Genomic DNA, 24,319 nt, shown 5'->3' with positions numbered 1-24,319 from the left:
AGAAAAAAAAATAACAAGCCTCATTGTCTTCAACAACTTGATGAATAATGAAAAATAATTATTCATATCTCATTAAACACGACTATTGTACGTAACCAAAAATTTACACTCAGATCTACATTAATGCAGAATTTGTATATCTTACTTGTAGAAAACACCACAACTGAAGAGCACAGCCTCAGTTTAAGGGCAGATCCTTCGTTTTTCCAACAATAGTTTGTACCAGATAGCTCAAATGTCTTTATGTCGCTCCGATATTGGAATGTTTGACCCATGCATCCTTGAAAATCGACGCGTGATTAGCAATGGGCCTTTAAATATTTAAAGAGAAATGTATGCAAGATCATTTTATTCTGAACGTTCCTAAAAAGGCTTTGAAAAAAGCAAACATAAGTAACATAAAGACATCTAAAATCTACATCTCTTTTGATTTTATTGCTTTATACTTCAATTTTCAGAAAAACCAACGCAAGAGCTCTAAAACAGCTTTGGCACAATTTAATAAGGATGAAACCTTTGATATTGTCTTTGTCATACTTGACATCCTTTCCATCCAAATCCGACAGTTTGTCTTGCTCGTCAACATACAGGCATTTTTCTTCACCATTAACATGAGCGTATAATTCTTTGTTTGAGTACCACATCAGTGTTGTGGCTGTATCTGATTTTGTGCTTTCTGTTAATGTAAGCTTGCTCCCATCATTGGTCAATACGAAATTATCTACCGTCACAAGTCTTTTAAGGTGTGCAATTTCTGGAAGAAATGAAAAAATAGAATTTCGTTTAAGCCATAGAAAGAAGAATATTTGCACTTCTATGCAAAAAATTAAAACCTACCTAAAAAAATTATTTGCAAATATAACCAACCAAAACAAAAAATCAAATTTTGTGAAATACGTAGCTTTCTGAAGTCGATTTTAATTACCGTAAATCTTCGAATTAGCCCCCTGGGGCTTATTTATTTTTAATATTTTTGGATGGGGGTTCATTTAAAATGGGGGCATATACGATTATTGTAAACATTAAAATAAATTATTAAGAGACCTCATTTATTTTAGCAGGAACTCCTTTATGAGCCTTAATTAGTTTTTATCAAAAGTATGAATTTTTGAGGTAATTCAATAAAACGTCAAAGACAACCCCAGATGGCAAAAATCATCAATTTTAAGGGGCCAATTCAAGGATTTACAGCAGCAGTTGGGGCTTATTCGAGGGGGATGGGTTTAATGACAATTTGTAGTTCTAGGGCGGGGGCTTATTCGAGGGGGGATTTTTCGAGTGGGGTGGAAGGCAATTCGAGGATTTACGGTATAGAGATTTTTATATCAAGCACGATTGTCTCTATTTGCATTGAAAACCACACGTAGAAGGTCCACACAAGAATCTTTTGAACTTTAGTAGCGATAGAGGCTAACATTTTTTAATGAAAGTTATTTTGAAGATGATATGTTTGAGGATTAAAATTTTGAAGACCGTCTGCTGGAAGTAGACTGATATATAATATGTTTGAAGATGCTGAAGATTGACAGCTTAAATATTAATTGCTTAAAGACGAAACTTATGAATATGGAATGCTTGTAAGTGGGCAGCTTTAATATAGTCTGTTTAAAGAAGATCTGTTTACCGCTGGGCTGTTTGAACTTGCCTAAAGGATTACCTAAAGCAAGGTGCTTGGGATCGACTGTTGGAAATAGAATGTCATAGATGGACTGTTTACTTATAAATGTCTTGAAGATGGAAAGCTTTTAGAGATAGCTGAAGAAGAATTGTTTTAAGTTAGAGTTTAAGATGTACAGTTTAACTGCAAACGATTTGAAAATGAACTGCCTAAAGATTGACGGTGCCTAAAAATGCACTGTTTGAAACTAGTTGTTTGAAGTTATTCCATTTCACAATGGGTTGTTAGAAGAAAACCCATCTGCAGATGAATTGATTTAAGATAAACTGCTTTAAAGATTGCTTTAAAGATGAACTTTAGATAGTTGGTCGCTAACAAGACGAATAATTCGAAGGTTGACTCTCTGCGATTAGCAATTAAGTTTCTAAGAATGATTGTTTTGAACTTAGATTGATTAAAAATTTGAAATGTGCAAGTTTTGATTGCAAACTGAGTTTTATAAAGCAATTTTGAAACTTGCATCACATAAATATTGAATAATATGCTTACTCTTGGAGGCGGCTTTGCTGTCGTGACAGGTGCCTGTAAAAATCGTGCAGCATTTTCATTCAAATGAAAATCGATGTACCCACGCATTGTTTTTTTAAAAACTCTGTTATACACTATTTTTGATTCATGATAAATCAAATACAATGTTTTTGATTCATGAAAAATCAAAACAGGTACCGGAGTACTGAAACTTTATAGTGGCTAACAGAATATATATATTTATTTAGTTTTATGACATTGTAGTACCGTTTTATGTAACCATGTCTATTGGAAATATCTGAAGGGAAGATTTCAGAAACCTAGCATAAGCATCAAACTTCCCAACTATTTCGTTAAATGCCCTTTACATTTCCCAGAAAATGAAATAAATTCTGTTTATGAAGTATGGGAATTCTTGTAGCATAGTGCTGGTACTTAAAGCATGAAAACGTGTATAGGATGATGCTGTCTCGATGCTGTCTAGCACATTACCAAACATGAAAGGGTGTTGACGGCTTAGCTACATAAAAATCAAGCTACTTTTTGTCAAAAATCGTTAAAAAATCTCTAATAAAAAACTATTTCTTTCCATGCATTGGTAAGTATTCTTCAATATTGGTTTTCTTAGTTATCTCTAACTATTTTGAATGTTATTTCTTTGTTATTTCAATTGCTCCTGCCCTATTTATTATAACTAGGAGAGCTTTTTTTGCAATAGTGAGTTTCTATTGGTTAAAGCAACAGGCTATTGTCCTTTTCGTTATCTGAACAAAGGCTTGTCCTCTCAGCTGATGTCCCTTAATAAAGGCTATGATTCTTACCGTTGTTGTAGAAGTTATAGTTTGCCAGGGATCCATCACAATTACGAATCTTTGGGCCATGCTCAAATTCCTTCATGCAGAACATCATACCGGAACTGTCGCGTACTTTTAGATAGCCATCCGCGCCAATATTGAACGAAGCGCAGGTACCTGCAACAAATATTATTAATGGGGGATAAGAAATCATTTTTTGCAGTTGTATGATAAATATTGAAAATTTAATATCACAATTTAGACGATACCAACAAAGAAAAACGAATCCTTTTTGTCATCTTCTGTTATTAAAATGCTTCAAAAAATCTTTCAAAAAGGGCAAAAAATTTAACTTAGAAAAAGATTGGCCATCGCATTTGTAGATTTGTAGGATTGCGAATTTTTATATATTTTTATTGAAAAAGCATATTTTTTATTGAAAATATATAATATGGTTAAAATTCTATGATATTCAAAATAAATATTTCTTTCGAAACTGAACTCAGCGTAAAAATGAATTAGGTTTTTTCAGAAAAAAATAATTTTTGTATATTACTACTGCTATAAAATAACTGAAGCTAGTTTAAACATAATATGTAGTCGTCGTCGTCAATGATCGAGAAAAAGAAACTCAGTCTTCATTGCAATGAGTAATTTTTTCAAGAGCAATGCTATAGTAACGTAAACATAGATGAATTATTAAATCAAGGAACACATTTCTAATACAAAAATAAAAGGCTTTCTGGCTAAATAATTTCAGGAACAAAGCAATACGACGACGAGAATCCAATGTAACGATTAAATTTAAGGAATACTTATATTTCGCCCCGGCATACAGGACTTCATCAGAATAAATGAAACGAACGAGTGAATGAATTTGAAATGTGAGATGGTGATACCGGATTGGTGGATGTTGAATGGTGTGAATGCAGCGCAGTGGAGAAAAAACGGGATGATGGAAGTGGAGGAGGGAAAGGTGGTGGGTGATGTAAGGGGATGTGGGTGGTGCTATGGAGATAATTGCAATGGGATGATAATGATGACTATGAATATGAGTATAAAAAAAACAAAATAATAATAATAATAATAATAATAATTGTGATGGAACTGAGAATAATAGGACATAGAATAATAGAATAATAGGACAGCCTATCCTGCGGTTCTTCTTTCTTACGCATTATATTCCTAGGCTCTTTTAAAATTCTATTATCTTTTATATAAATCTCTTTATGGTTAGCAACAAACCTGATTGGTAAAAAACTTTTAGCGTACTGCCATCTTTTACATCTCCACCAAAACATAGATTTTTGCCAATGAATATGTTATTGTCTTGAAATTCAATCCGACTACTTGGGTAGCAACAACTCGTTGCAGTCATTTTCATTGATGATCCGTACGAGCCAGCTTGGAAACAAAGTCGCCCTTTTGCGCTTGGAAAGTAGACATAGGGAAAAGCACCTGGAGAATGAGAAACAGAAGCTAAAAACAGCCAGATATGTTTCCATAAACAAAAATTGCAACTTATAGCCAAGGGAGCCGGAGCTACGGAGGGCAGTGGGAACAGCAAAGTTCCCCTGTTCAAGAAATTGATTTCCGAGCAATACTAAATCATATCAAAATTGTAAATGCTAGTACAATCTAGGTTTCCAATGTTCTTTATGCAAGTAGACAGTCTATATTTTCCATGTTGATGGGAACTAAGAATCGATTCGCAAAGCAATCTGACCATATAAATTCTCGTTGATCACTTCTTTTTAACCTTTGTGATAATGCTGAAGAGATTTCAGTTTGTCAACGTTGTCTGGCGTATGTTTGATAAATCAGTCAAGGGATGTATGATGTCTTAAATTCAAAAACAGATGTAAGAATCAGGGGCACAGTGGGCACGTGCCCCATTTCACTTTTTAAAAATTCGCATAAAATGCTCTATTGCTGAGTTGCCCTTGTTACCAATTGCGTAACCAAAAAGTGTCTCACAGCCAGTGCCACCGAAAGATGGGGGCGGTGGCAAATTGGTTTTGGGCCTTGACGTTTAGGGGGCCCTCGAGGTTTCCAGTTTAAAAAAGCAATTAGTAAGATTCTCATTAGTAAGACAAAATTGTAGAAATTTTTAAACGATTCCAAGAAAATGACTATCAAAATATTTTGAAATTTACTTTTGGTTAATCTAAATGACATGGTTGCAGAAACTTTTCTGCTCGCTTTGCTCGCCATCGCCAAAGGTCTTGTTTTTTTCAAGTGTGCCGATGGGCTTCCGAAACCTCTCTGCGGAGCCATGTATATGATCATCGAAATATCGTTTTGTTCTTATGAAAGGTAGGATTGGGCACAGCTTCTCTTAACGGTTGATGTTGGGTTCAAAAGATTTTCGAGAATGATGTTTGACTGTAGTCTTGTTTCCAATGTACTTTTATTGTCGTTGTCTCCTTTCTCGTGATTCTTTAGGGCGTAGCAGTGTAAAGGTTTCACAAGGGCTTTACCCCAAGACCGCCGTTCTTCTCTACCTAGACAGGGCCATCATCTAAAGCAGGGGTGGGCAATCTACGGCCCGCGGGCCAGAATCAGCCCGGGAAGAGAATTTTTGTGGCAATTATATTACAATTTTTTGGTAGGATAATTTTCCGAGGGGTGCCAAATATTGACCGAAACATAATCTAAAATCTTGATAAAACCTGGAAATAATGGAAAGATTTGCTTACTATCCATTGTCACGAATTTATCCTGCTAAAAAAGATAGGACAGCAGAATATTTGAGAGACTGGGCGAAAGTTATCCCTATTTTGTCATGCCTCAGTTGCTGGGGGAGCTATATTGGATAAATTGGTGTTGACGTTTATTTAAGTAGATGGTCTGGGCTAAAAGGCCGATCTTAAACGTTGAAACGTTGAATTTCCTTGCTAGGATGATTTCTCCAAACCCTGAATCACATTCTGGTTGGTTTTTTCATAGTTTTCCCTTTTGCATTCACGATTGTAACAGTCCCATCTTTCGTTGCAAACTATCTTTGTATTAGAGTGGTTTGTAATTGTATTGTTATTAAATTTAAATTTAAAATTTCACTATTGTTATTATCATTTTATTACAACTATCGTATTTGTTTTTCTTATTACATTTGGTCCGCTTAAAGAAAAGGTCTGGAGGAGCTGGCCCAGTCTCCAAAATGGTTGACCACCCCTGCAGACCAGGCGGAAAATAGGGGAATGGTCGTGCGAGAACGAAATTTATGGGACCAAGCAGGGTTGCCATTAGGCCGTTTTGACGGCCAAATTCCTCCATTCTGGCCGTTTTTCAAAGCTGTTGGCCGTCGAAAATTGATTTGCCCGGAAAAGCGAAAGTTGGCCGAATTTTGGCCGCATGTCGAAAGCCACAAGGATACAAAGAAAACGGCAACTTCAGTACAGACAATATTAAACTTTTTGTTAAAATGCTCTCAAAATTGCAAATAATGAAGCAAGAAACAAAAGAAAAGATAGCAGAAAATTTGAAAACGGTTTAAACAGAAATAAATTACAATTTCAAAGTTGATTAAGCATATTTCTTGTGCATAAATGCTTAGAATTGAATTTTGGTCTGTAAAGGGGGCTAGAGCCTCGTTTTTACAAGAAAATTGCGTAATCACAAATTGTTATTCTTGAATAGACATCTAAAAAGTTTAATACATCTTTTGATAAGGCTAATTTCTGAATTGTCGTTCATTTTAAAAACTATGCAGCGGTATACATTACTCACTGATAAATAACACTAATGGAAAAACTACTGGATCATCTAAGATTAGTTTAATTGTTTCAAAGTTCCTCAAAATCGTTACCGGAGTTGGAAGCTCTTTTTTACTTCAGCTTGGCTTTTCGAAAATTCACTGGTATGTTATTGATAATAAGCATCACTCTATCGATAGAATCCTCATTAATCCCAACCATGATCAATCTACGAGGAAGCCCAACTGAAGCACCAAACCACCATAAAAACCATAGCGATTTAGATTGCATGCATAATATGAAACCTTGGGTTTTCTTTGCATGGTAGCAAGAGATTGAGGTCTATGGTTCCTTTTTGTCTTTCGAACTTATCCACTAAATATTTAGATTTTCTTTAATTTCTATAACACAGACGATAAACTTTGCTTAATCATTGCCCGGCTTGTCCACTCTCACTTAGTTGTGTACCCAGGCTCATCCAAGTGATCTAAAAATGACCCCTTTTTGTCTGACTGTTATCTGAACTATTCATACCCTTTTTACTGAAATATTATACTAGACTAGACTAATACTAGACTAAATATAATACTGTACATCGAAGAAAGTGAACAGGAGTTCCTGCTCTGCTACACTATGATTCTGTCACACCATTTTGTCTAAAGCTGTACTTATCATACAAGGCTGAAGTTCAAGTTATATGATTCTTATTTTTATAGTGATAAGTGAAAAAGGACCACATTGTAAAACAAAACTGCCAACATTTCTATCTTAAGTTGCAAATGAACTCTATACATACAAAAACCTTGTCTCTCACATGTTGCATTTAATCAATTGATATTGTGCTCGTTCTAAAGAATCTTTGAGATCCTGTGGTATTGTCAGCAAAGACCTTGCTGCTGAAAATCATGGGATTTTCTAAAACCTTAGAGGAGTTAAAACCTGTGCCCTTGAAAAAACTCGCCTTCTATTTTAAAAAAACTGGAAGCAATCTTCAAGGATTCGTCAGTAGAATTAAGCTGAAGATAAAAGAAAGAAAAAATTTTAGGGGAACATTCTTGGTCTTAAAGTTGTGCACTCGACAAGCACCATGCAGGTGTTGATCTCGAGACAAGACTATCGTTCCACTTGCACCTATATCAAAATGGCTCTCATTACTGGAGGGGGTGCCGTCAGAAAGACTGTTAGGGCTTAATCGTATGAAACTGGCACAAGTGGCCAATGTTAGTTCTGAAGAACTATCACGGGCGGATAAATTAAACAGGTGCAACTTGGAACTTGCTGCAGCCAAATTTTCGGTTTGCCCTAGATCTACCAAGAGACAAATTGGAAACGAAATACTGCTACCATTCCAAACAAGTACACAAAGATTGTGACTGTCTTGGGCAAATACAAGGACAACAGCATATAAGGCTACAGCATATAAAGATGGTGAAAGAATTAAGAGAGAGGTGAGATTAGCTATACGCCTTAACAAGTCCTGACATTAAGGTGCTATATGACTTCAACAGCTTCCATATCAACGAAGAAAGGAAAGAAATATTGTTTAATCAATTTCAGCTTGCAATTGAAAAGGATCGTAGTGAACTCATTAGCCGAACAGTGATCATTTCAAACAAATTTCAGAGAACTAAAGTTTCAAAAAACTGGGTAGGTGACCACTGACATTTAATTGTTCTTGTCCCGTGAATTGGATGGAACCAAGATTCTCATAGATAATGGTACTGGAAAACAAAGGAAGATAATGAACATGGTATCATGAGGCCTAGAAAAAAGAAAGCGTTAATTGGCCTGCACTCTTTTTCTTGCTGTAACTATGTTTCCAGTTATACTTTGTCGTTTATTTTATAGAAATGGAAGAATATCCTAAGTTGTTTGTGCAGAAGTTCAAAAGACAATAAGAGATCATAGATCTCAGTCTTCATAGATCTCAGTAAAGAAAACACGAGGCTTCATATTCTGCTTGCAAACTCAGGAATGTTGCTATGATTTTAAGACTAGCTGGTGGTTTGATATTTCAGTTAGGCTTCCTAGTAGATATATCATGGTTGGCATAAATAAGGATTCCTTCGTGAAATTGATACTTGTTATAAAGAACACATTTGGGAGCTTTCGCTAAAACAAACTGAAGAAAAAAGAGTTTAACATTTAGATATCGCGTGCAGTGAGTCAGAAGAAGATCTTGAAGAGCTTTAAAAAGATTAAACTATGTTTAGATGATCCAGTAGTTTTCAATTAGTGTTATTTAGCAGTTAGTAATGAATACCGCTGCATAGTTTCTATGGACGGCAGTTCAAAAATTAGCCTCATTAAAAGATCTATTAAACTTTTTAGATGTCTATTCAGGAATAAAATTTTAAAAGAGTAAGCAATTTCCTTGTGAAAACGAGACTTTCGGCCTCCGACCAAAATTCAATTCTAGGCATTTATGCACAAGAAATATGCTTGATCAACTTTTAAATTGTAATTTATTTCCGTTTAAACTGTTTTCTCACTGATTACCTTCATATACGCGAAAACGAGACTTCAAACATGAAAAAGAGGCTGATGCCCCCCAAAATCCCTGTATAATATTGATATTCGAAATCAGCACCCTTGAACTGACCAAAAGCACTTGGTGCCATAAATTTCGCTCTCGAGCGACCATTCTCCTACTATTCGCCTGGTCTACTGATATGAAACCAGGCTTTGTAACTAGCCAAACAAGTAAACTTCGATAACTCAAGGTGCCCGTTCTGCGGTTCTTTCCCCCGCCGCATCATGATACTCCCGACGCCTCTGCTTTTAAATCTAAAACATTGACGAGAGGATAGAACGATAAATCTTCATAATAGATCCACAAAGCGAAAACATGGCCCACAATACCAAGTTATTTTCTCTTGACACTCCTCAAACCACAGTATTTGTACAGACTGGACACGTTTAGTTATGTTCTGAATAAAATGTCCTTCAGTTTTATGTGCTATTTTTCTTCTATTTTGTACTATTTTTGAATTTTTCAGTACAATATTTTCATAATATCATAAAGGTTTTTGAATATTATTTGGATATTAGCTATACATCACAGACACGATCCTGAAATGATACTAAATTTTACGCAAAGAATTGAACAAACTCATTACTCAGCAGCTCTCGTTGTTGCGGGTGCCTAGAGAGGAACCAACAGACAAAAGCTCTATAATGAACTTGGTGGGGAAAGTCTATATCATCGAAGTTGGTTTAGACGCTTATGTCATCTTTTCAATCTCCTGTCATCCCAAGGACAACGGGTACTCCTTCCTATCTTTTTGCAGAATTGCCTACTGAAAGAACACCTCTGTATTATCTTAGAGGCACACGTGTCTATGACATGCACTTCAGTAGGACAAAGCGCTTTTCAAATCCATACTTCACAAATGTTCTTCATGAATGGAATATGCTCGATAGAGGTGTCAGAAATTCTGCGACAATTGTCGAGTTCAAACGCAAATTACTTACTTTGATAAAAAAATCCTTGTTTAGAGCATTCGATATCCTAGATACAAAACAACTGACAATGCTTAGACTTGAATGTAGCATATCAAATGAGCATAAATTTCGCCACAATTTTCAGTGTCCAAACGCAATGTGTGTTTCTAGTACTGGAATTAAGGATAATGAGCACCCCTGTTTGCTCCTATGCGCAATGATCTCCTTGGCCAACTTTCATAACTCCCAAAACTAGATTTAAACAGCATCGATTCCAGAAAGAAGACTTACTCAACTTGCTTCTTTACGGTAGCCCAAAATTTGATAAAACTGACAATCGAATGATTCTAGAGGCATCCATAGCATGTATTGAAGCAGCTAACAGACTTAACTGAAGCAGAAACTTGACGATTAGCGACCTTTTATCTTTTATCTTTTTTTTAATTTTGGTCTAAATAAGCTCTTTGTAAATCATGCCATCAGCATCAATTATTCAGTTTATAGCTTCCTTCATCTTACTTTGACCTATTGTGGCATATTTTGATCAACTCGCTTACTTTGGCCTATTTTGTCTTCTAATGCCTATAATCAACACATAACCACAAAATCGCCTGCCCTTAACTGGCGTATGCAAGCTCCTGCCAAATGAAATGGTACTTTGGTTCACAAAGTGTTTTTTTAGAAGGTTATTGTAATTAAAGTAACTGTTAGGTGCCGTTGATAGCAAGAACCATATAACGTGATGTCTATTTCTGGTGTGGACGGCGCAGAATAGTGTATTTTGTTTTGTGTTTTTTAACAGTAATATAAAACAAAATTTTGAAAGGTAGTAATACACACCGTCTTTTATGTTTATGTGACATTTACAAAGAAATGCCAGCAAGTTGTTTTGAAGAAGAATAGATGAAAATAAACATAAACAAAAACAATAAAAATCGAATAGAAACCTGAAACTAAAAAAGAAATAAAAATAAACAGGTACTGCATCTAATTTTCTCTAAACAACTTTTTGCAAAGTTAAACGTTTATAAATGTAACGTAGTAACATAAACGAACACGTTAACGAATATTATTGACAAACACGCAAAGTATGTTTTGATAAATTACGATTAAAATTTAGTCCAGTACCAAAGTCGGACATTATTGATTTGAAATTCTGACATTCGAAAATTCTTTAGGAAATTGAGACTCAAAGAATACTTTCATATTGTACGTCCTTATGAAGACAATAGTCTCGTGAAGCCCAAAGGCACAGTCTGTTCAATAGAAATCGGGACCCAAATTTTGACACATACATAGAATTTCTACATAAGTACCCTATCCAAAAAAAACGGTACTCAGATGAAAAATATACCCAACAATTTAACGAAGGATCAATGGAATGGAATCATGGAATTGAAAACAATAAAAATCACATTATAAAAGAAAGTGACAAAGAAGGAGTATGAGTGATTATGTATAGCGAATACTACAAAAGCAAAATCTTGATTATATTGCAAGACAGGGGGAGCAATTCAAAATTTGACCGGAACTTGGACAATGAAATACTGAAGAAGATAGAAAAATTAACATAATCATACAAAAACCAACTTACCAAAAAAAATTGAATACCTTACCTAAAGTACATGAACGTAAAATAATCGACCATGTAGTGAAACTGGCTAAGGATGGATACATAGCTGTGGAAAGATCTAACGATTTAACATTTCGACCAATCATAGCAGGTCCAAACTGCGTTACAAGCAATTTAAGCAATTTCATAAACATAGTTCTGAAGGAATACACGAAGCACCTACCAAGTTTTATTAGAGATGATATCGATTTTCTAGAGAAATTCAAATGTGGGCTAGAATCAATCAAATTTTGGGGGGAGAAGCATCCTGATAATTTTTGCTAAATATTTGCTTAAGGTCTAAATCTGAAGTACTAACCTGTTAACAAATCTGCTTGCATGGCCAATAAAAAAGTACAGATTATGAGTTTCATAGCCTGTCAAAAAAAGAAATTGCAGATGAATATGCATGCCATTTCTATCTTGCATTTGAATGTGTCTAAGTAACATTTAAGTTAAATTAAAGTTATAAAATCCATCAGGAAAATGAAGTGTTTTTAAAAGATTTACGAAGGTTTTTAATAGGGATGGTATCAAAGAAAGCAAATTGGTGCGATTGACAACCTTGTAACGCAGCTGTCGAATGTCAATCTTTGGTTGCTTGCCCTATTTTTGAATGAAAATGCAAAAAATAGGAGGTTTCCTGTATACTGGGCGTAACTTAATGTCTGGCTCTCAATGGGGTGCAAAAATAACAAAGACTGTCATATAATGGTTTTATGCAATTTCATGTGTTAAGTAGGATAGAATGTTTATCCTTTGCTGTGATGTCCAGGTCCCTGAAGCCGAGGTATGCTCTTTACTTCCATTCATGGCGTTTCAGGCAAAAAATAAAGCAATTGGAAAATTCTAGTACTACTAGCAATAAAACTTTCATATCGAAATTCCAAATTGAAAGTTTCATTCAAAGAAAGCCAATTGTAAGAACTATCTTTAATTTATCAGCTAAAAATGTGGTCTGTAGAAATAAGGGTTCTACATTCTTGCTGCGAGTTTCACATTTAAACCAACCATCAGACAACTAAATTATATTATTATGATGCCTCACCAGACTGAACATAAACAACTTCAGTATGAATAGACCGGAGAAAACAGACATTTTCTATTTCCTAAAATTTTGAAGTATATCATTCTAAGATATACCAATTACATACCATTTTCACTGGGTAAAAGGCTGCTTCTTGATTGGACACTTTATTTTACACTGAAAATATAAAAAAACAAATAATTATGCTAAGCCCTTTTGCCTCTCATCTTGCTAATCAAAATGTTAGTTTAGCAACTATTATTGAATGTTTAACGTATTCAGAATATAAATATATAAACATGTGTTTTACAAGATGAGCATCTTGGCTTGCGTAGACCTTTGATTCCAAGAAAGTATTTTGTAGTTTATCAAATAAAGCATTACAATCATGCAAGTTGATGCCTTGATTAAAGAAATTAATGAGCACATAAATGAAGCCTATACAATAAAAATGTTTTAAGTAAGGGAAGTAAGATGAACTTACTGATATAAAAAGGTGAAATGAGGCAAAGATGTAATGAAATTATGATGTAAACAAATTGGAAACAGCTACCATTATTCAAACTTGTACTGCTTCAAAATACCTACAAGAGTCATCGTAAAATAGCCAGTCTGTATTATAACGACGATGTTTTTAGATGATTTAGTCCGGCTGGAAAATTGCTTAGAATAAATAAAAATCGGTCGGAAAGTGCTATTTTATGATGACAGCCTGGTGATACAATTCGAACAAACAATATACACACCAGTCTAATGCAGAACTTGGTTGCATCTCTCGGGAAGATCAAATAAAAGGTGTTTTCTACTCGACACGTTTATTCCCAGAAAGCGAATAAGTAATTCTGACCTTAAATGCTTTACCAGTTCGGGTGTTATAGACATCAAAATCAATCGTCAACATTGCTGTTTGTTTTGAATATTAGATGAGAAGTTGAACTATAACCAAAGCGCTATCCAAAGGATTATCTCATATTTGCTTTTCGAGTCACTTGACAACGAGTACATGCTCGAAATCCAGTGTGTAATGTATGGTGATTGCACAGCTTTTTATTTTTTTTATTTGTGGCTACCTAGCACCCGAAAGTAATTTTTAGAGCACTGAGAAGCTGTGCTTATCGATCAGTCCTTGTTCTACCTCTCGATATGATCACCTTTCCTGGTTCCCACGCCTGAAATAGCAGCTCTCCCCACTCTTAGTGCAAGATGCACCCAAGATGCAGCTATAATAGTGCTGAGAAGCACCTAAAACTAACTATAACTGAAATAAAAACTGGAGATGTTGATAGTGCTAGTGCAACTGGCATTTTAGGACGATTCTTTGTGCATTCACAACTTAGGTGCGGGCTGTTTGCGCACCCAAGATCTTGTCACAATGGCCGTGCTCTGCAAACTGGCTCGAAACGTCGTGTTTTTCACAATCATATTCATTGTTGGTACTTAAATTATCTACTTATTATATTGCCTTTATTTAGATAAAATATTATATGCCATTAACATGTTTTATTAGATTATCTTTTAAATTGTTGGCGCGTCAATGTATTCAAGAAAGTTACGGGGGCTTTATTTCGAAAGGCTTTCTTAAGAAAAAAAATATTTCTTTTACACTTCTTTTGATAAAGCAGTTGAAAATTCAAGATAATTGAGATTTTTTTCTTATTGTAGAGAATGCTAATTTGTAAATAATTTCAGGGTGTTTCAACACATCTGACACTGTTATTTTTACTGTAGGCAACAGTAAGTTGAACAATATGAAATATATCAAACACCTATGGCTATATCAAACAAGAATAGCAGAGCTGTCCAAGACGCGCAATTTGTTTCAATATTGCTGTTTCACTCATAAAGTCTTCCTGTTTTAATATAAAACATAGTTGCGACCAAAGATGCATGCATCCCTGCCAAATAAAAACGAATTTGAGTGCTTCCAAAATGCATTGTAGGTTGCTGAATCTCAGAACACATCAAGACCGGTAGAAATAATAAAACAACATATGTTTACCAGTAAACAGCAAACTCAAGGCCTAAATGAAAATATATTGAAAGACTTTGCCGAAATAAACAGTCAAAGTAAGATGAAAACATTCTGAGGAAACAAAACCAGAAGAACGCAAAAGCCTTCATTGACAGAAAATTTAGGATCTTTGGTATTGGCAGAGAAAGAGGGTTCATTTTTCATGAAAATAAAAAACCTTGCTACACAAAGAGTGAACTTTTAAATCTTATAAAGCAAAGAGTATGAACGTACTTTTTCAAACTACGCAGCCTCCTAATTATGTTGATATTAGGACTGGACAATTTCTTAAAACCTTCCCAAATGTCAATTGCTTCAGAACCACTATTTGGAAATAGAAATAACACACAAAAACTTAGCATAAAATAACATAAAAACCTAATCGGTTGCAAAGAGTACTTATTTCGTTTATGCGCGTTAGATAAGCTTGAAATAAATACCTAATTGTCAAAAAAAATCATTTTAATCCAAATTTTGCATAGAATTTTTCATTTTTGAGCAGTTTCTTAAGGTTGAGAGTGTTTTTTATTGAAGATTTCCTAATTAAATGCGCTTGTTGTATTTTTTGAATTTGGAATCATAAAACTATGGTTTATATATCATTCTTAATGATGATAGGTTGCTTTTACAATACAAAGCCATTGTTTTGACCCACGATTAAAAAAAAACTAAATATTCAACATTTGACCAAAATGTTGATGTTTTTACTCTGTTAAATGTCAAGTGACAGCACTTCTATGTGCGTGTTCGCAATCATAAATGCTATCATGTATTGGAAAATATTCTAAATTACTTAATACGCTGCCATTTATCGCAAAATGTGACTATAAGCAAATGCAAGTTGAATGGCTTTAATTTTTAATTAGTATTGAATTGAAGGTGGTTGCAGTATTGGCACAGTCAAACTATTCATGAATTGCCACCGGAATTGTCTAGAAATCAACGCTATATTTAATGATGCTAGCCATCGCAAGAATCTGAAATAGGAAAAAAAATAACACAGAAAGTCTGAATCAATATAACTTTAGTATTGCTTCCTATCTATGTTTGTAGAGATATAAAATAGTGGAATTTGGTGAAACCTGTCATTGAGTTATGACTCCTTTTCAAATGGAGTATGGTTTTGGCCCAAATATTCACAGTTTCTGAATGGTATTGCTTTACGAAATATTTAATGATTATCCCTTGGATGACATTCATTACATTGGCGTAAAATCGGTGCCCTGCTCCGACGACGAATCTTTGTTTCTAAATCATAAACACGACTGAATAGCCGTTGATAAGAAAACACAAGATTTTGACAACCAATTTCAAATTTACAACAGGTTTTCTGTCTTTTTTGTTTTACAAAGAGCTAAAAGTAATGAATCGACTTCTAAATTTTTCCATTGATATTCTAGCATCTACCCAGCCTTTTGAGAGCGTCTTTTAGATAGATAGAGGGAAGGATGAAAAATCAAATTTTCAAGACAAGTGATTTCTTCTAAACTTTAATCATATAATCAAAAAACCCCAGAAGATCTTTTTGGGGATCAATTTCCTTCATCAAGATAAATAAATCTTGAAGACCAGTTTTGCATTTAGTTTCTCATAGATGGGATCAAATATTTTAAATAGCTTTTTATATTTTATAAAAGCTTATGATGTCTGGTTAATTATAAATTATCATGTCTGGTAGGAAAAAGACTAGCAGCCGTTTCTTTCAATTACTAAAAAACACTTAATAAAATGTTAAGACTTGAAATTAAGAAATTATTGAAACTTTGCCGCCGACAATGTTCTATTGTTGAATTGTAAATCTTCATTAAACTTTGAAGCGCATAAGAGCTAATCAGTATAGAAGCCACCGGATCTTTCACAAATTTTCTATTATTAAATAAAAAATAATTTTCTTTGTTGATTCACTATATTTGCTTGTTTAAATTTATTCAAAAAATTAATTAAAAACACCACAGGAGAGGCTGGGCTTTGATAGTGAAAGTTTGAAGCTTGTATTTGTGCGATTTTCTAAAATAAATTTAATTTGTGTCCCTACTGACTTTCTGGCAAAACTTCAAAAATTAAAGATTACCGACATAACAAGTCCACAAATCAATTTTGAAAGGATATGTTTCTTCCCGTGTGTTGTTTATAGAAAAACTAATGCTAAATCTGCATCAAGTTTTGAACTTGATTGTGCACAAGGTGGGCAAAGGACAGGTGCTACAACAGAAAAGTAAATTTTGAAACAAAGCTAAGAAATGGAGTATTGGATTTTATTTATCTCCAGCTGGTGCAAAATCCTTACATTTATATATGTTTACTTTAATGTTTGCTTTCGTGTTTATTTGTTTATGTTTATGTTTATGTCAACTTTTAAGATTCCTTGTTCGTTATGAATGATAATGAGAAAATGGATCTCTGTCAACTTCTTTAAATTCATTTTATTCATTATAACGAGAACACTTCTTTCAGATGTTTCAGAACTATCACAGTTTACTTGCTATTAAATTACGCAATGCTAGTTTGACTCATCTAAAGCTGTAACTGACCTAAGCACCAAATTAGTCTTTATTTTTTATAAAATTACTCAATTAGGTATAAAAAGTATACCAACAAAACGTTTATATCATTACATATTCTGCAAACAATTAATTTTTTTATCAATGTAGCTCAAAATGCTAGCCATAAGTTCAATTTCTATTTTTTGTGATGTTCTACAACGAGTAAATAGCACTGGATCAAGGAAAGATCCTGAAAGTAATCACGCATCATTGTTTTCATTTGTTTTGGCAATTTTCTCAATTCACTCCTGGACGTAAAGTGACTCGTTAGTCCTGATATCAACTACAGTATGTTTTCTGGTCCTGGTAATGGCTGGAGAGCGACCGAAGCTATTTTACGCGGTCTGCAGCTCTGTATCTATGTGAATTTATTATGGTCCCAAGGCTATCAAATTCTTTCGGTGAGCACTTTTCAGTCTACAAGATTCAGAATAAAGCTCACTGGTTGTTCGGATTATTGTTGATAGTTAGTTATCTCATAGCTTACACATGTTCCTGTCAAAGATGAGGCAGATACTCAAGTAAAATGCTGTTTGTGGACGAGATTGTTTTTCTCTTACAGGGACCTCTAAAAATGGTTCTTTTTCAGACGATGAGTTAAGAACCTCATGTATCCATGAATCTCGGTGATCATTTAATTCTTATTGGTTGGGTTAAACAATAGGTCTTTGTTACATGTTCCAAATTGCACTCCATTATTCGGTTTCTCAATTCTAAACGTACAGCATCAACTGTTTGTATGATCAGTATATTGTGCCAAGCCTGTATTGTGACGAGACAGTTGAGAATACAGTATAGTATTCCATTTAAAGAGTCTTTTACACCCTAGACCACCAGTAGTTTATGTGTTATATTTTGATTTGCTTTTAACCACTTTCACGTTGAAATATTGATTAAATGATAAAATGAATAATTGTGACAAAATTGTAAAATTTAAGATATGAGTTTATTGAGCTTAAGCTTAACTTATATAAAAACCATAAATGATGCATGATGAAGCGAAAATCAAACATGTTTATAACAACTCAACACAGCTTACTATTACGGCATGATTCAAGAAACAAGTATTAAAGCTATCATTGCATTAGACTTTTTCAACATTTTTCAATGCATTTATCAGTAATTGATGCACACTGGAATTGCAGGTCATTTGTCGAACAAAAACCGAATTGTAGTGAATTGATACAATCGCAATTTAAAAGAATACTGGTAGCAGATTCATGAGATTAGGGTTAGTGGTTATCTAATTGGCTTTATGGTGGTTAATGATCGTTTAAAATTACCATTTTGGCTATCTTTGGTTATTTTAGTTATATTGTGATTATTAATTTAAGTCTACTATTCAAATTCTAACGATTGAAGAATGAATCCCTCAAATGGATCCATAATGATGAATATAATTAGAAACGTTTTTTGCTGCTGTGTTTGTTTATCATCAGGCTAATCGGGCAAAATCAAAGTCGAAGTGAAATTGAACTTTTTACTTTCTCTCCAGATTCCACTCCGAATTTCTATTTGCATAGCTATTCCTAACAACTGAAACTTATCAGTAGGTTCTTTTTTAATGTCTGTAGCATGTTACTTTAATTGTAATGGTGGTGTCGATAAAGAAGCAAACATTTGCTACTAATTTTGTGCCGAAGGAGTGTTTTAAATTTCCTCCAAATTGTAATCATGAAATTGTGAATTTATTCATGTGCAGCATAGTGCGTAACATATACAGATGAATCTACCTGGTCTTTTCTGACTTTAAGCAGCGTAAGCAGCATAACGATATGTTAAATTTTAGATTTGGGACATGAAATGATTTTAGAAAGAAAATAAATGAAAATCTTTCAGAATTTGGGTTTAAGCAGCCATTTTGTATGAATATATTCAATTATAAACTTAATACATAAGTGATATTATCATTGGCAAGAAACTTATGAGGAGATAATTCTAAATGCAATGAAAAAGAACAGAAAACAAAGACAAGGAGACAGTTTGTCATTATAGAGTCTTGAGGGCAAACAATGGACAAAGCAAAAACACTTTAAGAGGCTCTTTAACAGGCATTCTTTTCTGATAATTTCAAAGAATGGCTTTTCAAGTTGAACAGCCTTGAAGCTTGATTTCAAGTATGTGCAAAACACAGAAAATATGATGTATGTACTTTATACGTGTTGTCTGTAAAATTATGTATGTCAGAAACATATAACAAAATTTATTGCGAGCATGCTTAGTTATTGTTTAGAATAATTTTATGCTGAGTAAATTTGTCAAAAAGCAACCGCTATCAGCCGCATATATCGTTACCTCTGAATTTAAAAGTATTACGGTTGCCAAAAAGCAGTGGTGGCCTCAGCCACTAGACTTTGGAAGGGACAAAATTTAAAATATTTCAATCGCACTCTTTCAACCGCCAGAAAACGCCGTTTTACCAACATAGGAACGCCCAATTCATTACTTGCATCGCCCGTGACATATTTTTTGTTACGTAAAGGCAGCTTCAAAATCATAGAACAACTTCACAAAAATAGGTTCCCAAAATATTAACTCAGACTGATTCAATATTGTTTCTACCGAGAAGAGGAGGTGTTCCCCTCGCCCCTGTAGCTCCTCAATTGCTAAAAAGCTTTTTTTTTAATATTCTGCTTCTAGAATTAATGGTTCATCCAACAGGCACTCAAAGCTTTGTTAATGCTAAATGCAAGAGAAAAAAGTGATATAATCTGCAGAGCTATTAATGCATCTTCTTATATGACCATGCCTCCATTTAACTTATCAACCTTTTAACCAAAGACATAACTCGAATCTTGCCATTTTAAGAAACTAAAGACATAACTTGAATCTTACCATTTACGATCATTTTTCTTTGCAAAATTCTGCAAATGTGTTTACTTTTAATAAATACCAATTTTTTCTCCACCTTGTGACCTATATAACTATTCAAATCTTACCTGCAAAGCCTTTTACGATATGGCCTGAAATTTGTTTGTTTTTGACATCTGTGTTCGTCCGAGGAACAAAAATAATACGCCCTCAAAACCTAGAGAATTGGTTTTTAACTTCAATTAGACTTTTGGTTGCTCAAGGATCAAACTGATATCAACAAGTTGGTTACAATTACGTGATGAATTATTTATTCAGTTTTGTCTACTGTCTTTGTACATGTAAAGATTTTCAAAGTGAGAGCTGGTATCGTCACACCCAATCACAGTCAAAACAAAACTATGTAATTTATGCCTATTTATGATAAATAATTGTTTCTGACATGTTAAGTGTAAAGTCTACAACAACACTAGCATTATAATTGAACGCAACTGTTCATGCTTATCTCCATGCTGTGTTGTCCTTATCAGTTAACAGAAACATGTCGTACCCACCATTGTTCGTTAGCATCTCATTCTCATAGACGTGTTAGTTAAATTTTTCATTTTCAGTAAATGTTCTATTGTATATATGAAGCTTATGATATTTGGAAAATAATTCCCTTAAAATCTGATTCAGTGCCATAAAAAGGAAAATTTGTTTGGGGGACCATTGTTTGAGAACAATAGGAATCAAATGAATTGTTCTTTAAAGGGGAACTGAAGTGAAAAATGAAAATCAATTATTTAGTAGTTTTCATCGTGCTGATTTCGAATATCGACACGAAATTAGTGTTTTTCTTTTCGTTTTCCTGCATTCACCACGCGAAGTGTGAAATTTCTCCATTTCGGTGGCGGAGAGGTCTGGAGACAAGTTTCAGGCGCTGACGTAAAGTCGTGGACACGTGCCCCGATCGCAACGAAAACAACATTGTAGTAGGTAGTAGAGTGAATCGGAGGGAGGGAATTCGGTTAGTGGTTAGAATTTCAGTTCGCAATTTTCACGACAGCTCTTCAGGAATGACAACAGACTTAAGATCGAGCGACGATGAATTTGGAGCATGTGGTGGTGAAGTACTTGCCCTACCAAGGGCGAACGGGAACTGCGAAAGTGGCGATGAAGATTAGCCTAGGCCCGATGAGATCCCAGAGGCTGAGGATGAATTATCTCCCGCGACGTGCTTGTTTTGTCGGTAGAAATGAGGAAGTAAATCAATGGTACGTCGATCTTTGTTTCTTTTCTGACAATGAAGGCAAGAACAACTCAAACACAATTTCCTTATTTCCTTATAAAAAGTAAGATACAACTGAGAATGTAGGCTACATATCATAATCTTTCCATTTCTAAAATCTGAAATAATAAGGATTATTACATGTTACAATTTAATAAATATTTGCTTTGATATAAAACGTTTATACATAGTTTGATGTGTAGCACGGAACAGGTCGACCTAATCCATTTTGGTTTAAAAACTGGCTTGTTTTTTGTACATTGACAAGTATTATTAAATCTTACTGCAATTAAGATTTTTGGACTGATAATTCGAAAATGTCAAATATTTAATAGAATTGCATAAATATGCCTAAAATAGATTAATACCTAAAATTATATCCATTTTGCTAGGTATCTACAAACAGTGGCCGATCAATGGATTGTTTGCTGGTTTTTGGGTATTTGTGCTGGAAAAACTGGACAACTTTAAGTATGAATTTATCACAAAATGTAAAGGAAAGAACTTTAGTCAAAGAAGACAAGGGTTTCAAAATTCTACAGAGAGACAATGAAAATGCAAAACTCAGCTACCTACTACATATACAGTGGAGTACAGGGTTATATACAGGGGTTATTCAAAGGGACCAGACTTTCAGTTCATAATAGCAAGAAGAGAAATTTAGAACTAGTGGGGTCATGTTATAAGTTAGAAATTTGTTAAAACTAGTGGGGCAATGGCCAAATCTTGTCAGCCCTAGGCCAAATCACTAGATTAGTCACATCAAGGGGGGGGGGGAGGGGTTGGGGATTGAGCAAGGCTTGATATTTTCAAGATTCCCAAGGTATATTTTTCAAGATATTTTACTCACATCAAAATGTGTAGAATAGTTTGGATTTGATAAAGTTTTTCTCTTACAATAATGGTCCTGTACCACCTGCTTGGTAACATTTTTTATACATAATCAGAAGAAAATGTTTTACCTTCACAGTACAATGTTCTTTTAATGTATTCTGTCACTGCCTGTTGTTTAGATACACTGTTTTCAAATTTTGAGAATGAAGTTTTTTGGTGCCCAATGGTTATATTTTTCTGAAATTTGCTTCAACTCAACATTTTTCATAGAACAGTTATGAGATAGAAACCCTGACATATCTTTTGTTAAGATAAGGTCTTTTAATAAACTTGGAAACATATACATCATTTAATGGTTGTGCTTTAAATCCTTCCCCTTTATGTACATCCTGGTATGAATTGTTTTTTGTGCCTGGAGTTATACCAGAAAATGCTTTGATATCATGTTCTATAGACAAAGCATGAGAAATCATGCTTAAAGGGGTATTTCTGAGGTGGGGGACTACTTTTGTCTTTTTCAGCAAACCGAATTGTGTAGGTTTGGCAAGTTTCATGGCTCTACAGCTAACAGAAATGGATTAACCATAGTTATGTCCTCTGAGTGCTGGGCACAGGACCCCCATTCTAAAACTAGCGAAAGAGGTATTTCTGAAGTGGGGACTACTCAATCATTTTCTGCAAGTAAATTATGTGGGTTTGCCAAGTTTCATGGCTGTATAGTTAACAGAAATAGATTTACCATACTAATGTATTCTGAGTACTGGGCACAAGTACCCCAGTCTAAAAATAGCACAAGGGGTATTTCTGAGGGTGGGGACCATTCTTATCATTTTCAGCAAGTCAAATTGTGTTGGTTTGCCAAGTTTCATGGCTGTATAGTTAACAACAATAGATTGACCATACTAACGTATTTTGAGTACTGGGCACAAGTACCCCAGGCTAAAAATAGCACAAGGGGTATTTCTGAGGATGGGGACCATTCTTATGATTTTCAGCAAGTCAAATTGTGTCGGTTTGCCAAGTTTCATGGCTGTATAGTTAACAACAATAGATTGACCATACTAATGTATTTTGAGTACTGGGCACAAGTACCCCAGTCTAAAAATAGTACAAGGGGTATTTCTGAGGATGGGGACCATTCTTATCATTTTCAGCAAGTCAAATTGTGTCGGTTTGCCAAGTTTCATGGTTGTATAGTTAACAGAAATAGATTTACCATACTAACGTATTCTGAGTACTGGGCGCAAGTACCCCAGGCTAAAAATAGCACAAGGGTTTTTTTCCCAAAATGATTCTATATTCTATCTTGTTACGCATACCGAATTCTATATTTTCACCAAGTTTCATGCTTTTATCACAATTTTCACGATTGTTATCTGTCATGAACCTTATCAAACTCACTACTACATTACATCAAAACATCTCTTCGTGTCCACCACTTTACGTCACAAGGTCACGTGACACAGTGGTCCGACCGCGTTCTCGCTCCGCCATCGATGAGGGCAAATTTCGACTTTAAAAACTTAATAACTTAAAAACTACATAACGTATTAAAAAAATTCAAACGGTTTTGGAATCAGCACGGGAACCTTTATCAGTGGTAAAAAAATCGTTTTTCACTTCAGTTCCCCTTTTAGGGACAAACGATTTTGTATTTTTTTCGAAGGGAAGGGGGTCGCGCCATAACGGTACTAAAAAAGGTTTACAGAAGGATATGGGACGACAGTTGGAAACTTACTATAGTTTCATTTATGCTCAATGTATAAAACTTCTAGCAAGAGAATGGCATGCATATCATAGAAGAACTGTAGAAAAGTTCTAGGAAAAACGAAGGTTAGCATTATGTAAAATAAAAATCTCTTTGCTGAAAACTGGGGGGGGGGGGGGCACGCGCGTAAAGAAGGCTACCGTAAATCCTCGAATTAGCCCCCTGGGGGCTTATTTATTCTTGATATTTTTGGTTTGGAACTTATTCGAGGGGGCTTATTTGCGGGGGCGGGTGGCTTATAAAATTATTGTAGACATTAAGAAGAAATTATTAAAAGACCTCGTTTATTTTAGTAGGAATTTCTTTATGAGCATTTAATTAATTACTACCAAAAGTATTAATTTGTTGTGTTAATTCAATAAAA

At 34.5% G+C, this 24,319-nt stretch overlaps 1 protein-coding gene and 1 long non-coding RNA gene across 13 annotated transcripts in view; one reads left to right on the top strand and one right to left on the bottom strand.

Annotated features, from left to right (window-relative positions):
* Positions 1–20,361, bottom strand: part of LOC148957251 (uncharacterized) — a 35,808-nt gene extending 15,447 nt beyond the window's left edge. Inside the window, exons 1-9 of one of the 12 annotated variants that reach the window (XM_089115668.1) lie at positions 20,212–20,361; positions 12,846–12,895; positions 12,011–12,068; positions 11,696–11,758; positions 4,186–4,398; positions 2,968–3,117; positions 2,168–2,200; positions 515–754; positions 146–280 (exon numbers count right to left, since the gene is read on the bottom strand). In XM_089115668.1, the coding sequence (XP_088971794.1) occupies positions 146–280; positions 515–754; positions 2,168–2,200; positions 2,968–3,117; positions 4,186–4,398; positions 11,696–11,758; positions 12,011–12,068; positions 12,846–12,848 (895 nt within the window). In that variant the 5' untranslated portion in view covers positions 12,849–12,895; positions 20,212–20,361. Of the gene's footprint in view, positions 1–145; positions 281–514; positions 755–2,167; positions 2,201–2,967; positions 3,118–4,185; positions 4,399–11,695; positions 11,759–12,010; positions 12,069–12,845; positions 12,896–13,202; positions 13,432–13,464; positions 13,862–20,107; positions 20,188–20,211 lie in introns of those variants that run through there. The other 11 variants (XM_089115674.1, XM_089115673.1, XM_089115672.1 and 8 more) reach the window with 11 other exon arrangements.
* A 461-nt stretch (positions 20,362–20,822) lies between these two features.
* LOC148957250 (uncharacterized) lies at positions 20,823–23,837 on the top strand. The gene is made up of 2 exons (XR_016145261.1): positions 20,823–21,339; positions 21,746–23,837. It is a non-coding gene; the product is annotated as an uncharacterized LOC148957250 (long non-coding RNA).
* Positions 23,838–24,319: the final 482 nt, after the last annotated feature.

The sequence above is a fragment of the Rhopilema esculentum genome, unplaced genomic scaffold (assembly GCF_057945365.1).
Source record: "Rhopilema esculentum isolate cy_ngs unplaced genomic scaffold, ASM5794536v1 HiC_scaffold_36, whole genome shotgun sequence".
Taxonomy (NCBI): Eukaryota; Metazoa; Cnidaria; class Scyphozoa; order Rhizostomeae; family Rhizostomatidae; genus Rhopilema; species Rhopilema esculentum.
Note: the sequence above shows the minus strand (reverse complement) of the source record. Positions and strands in the feature narration are given on the sequence as shown.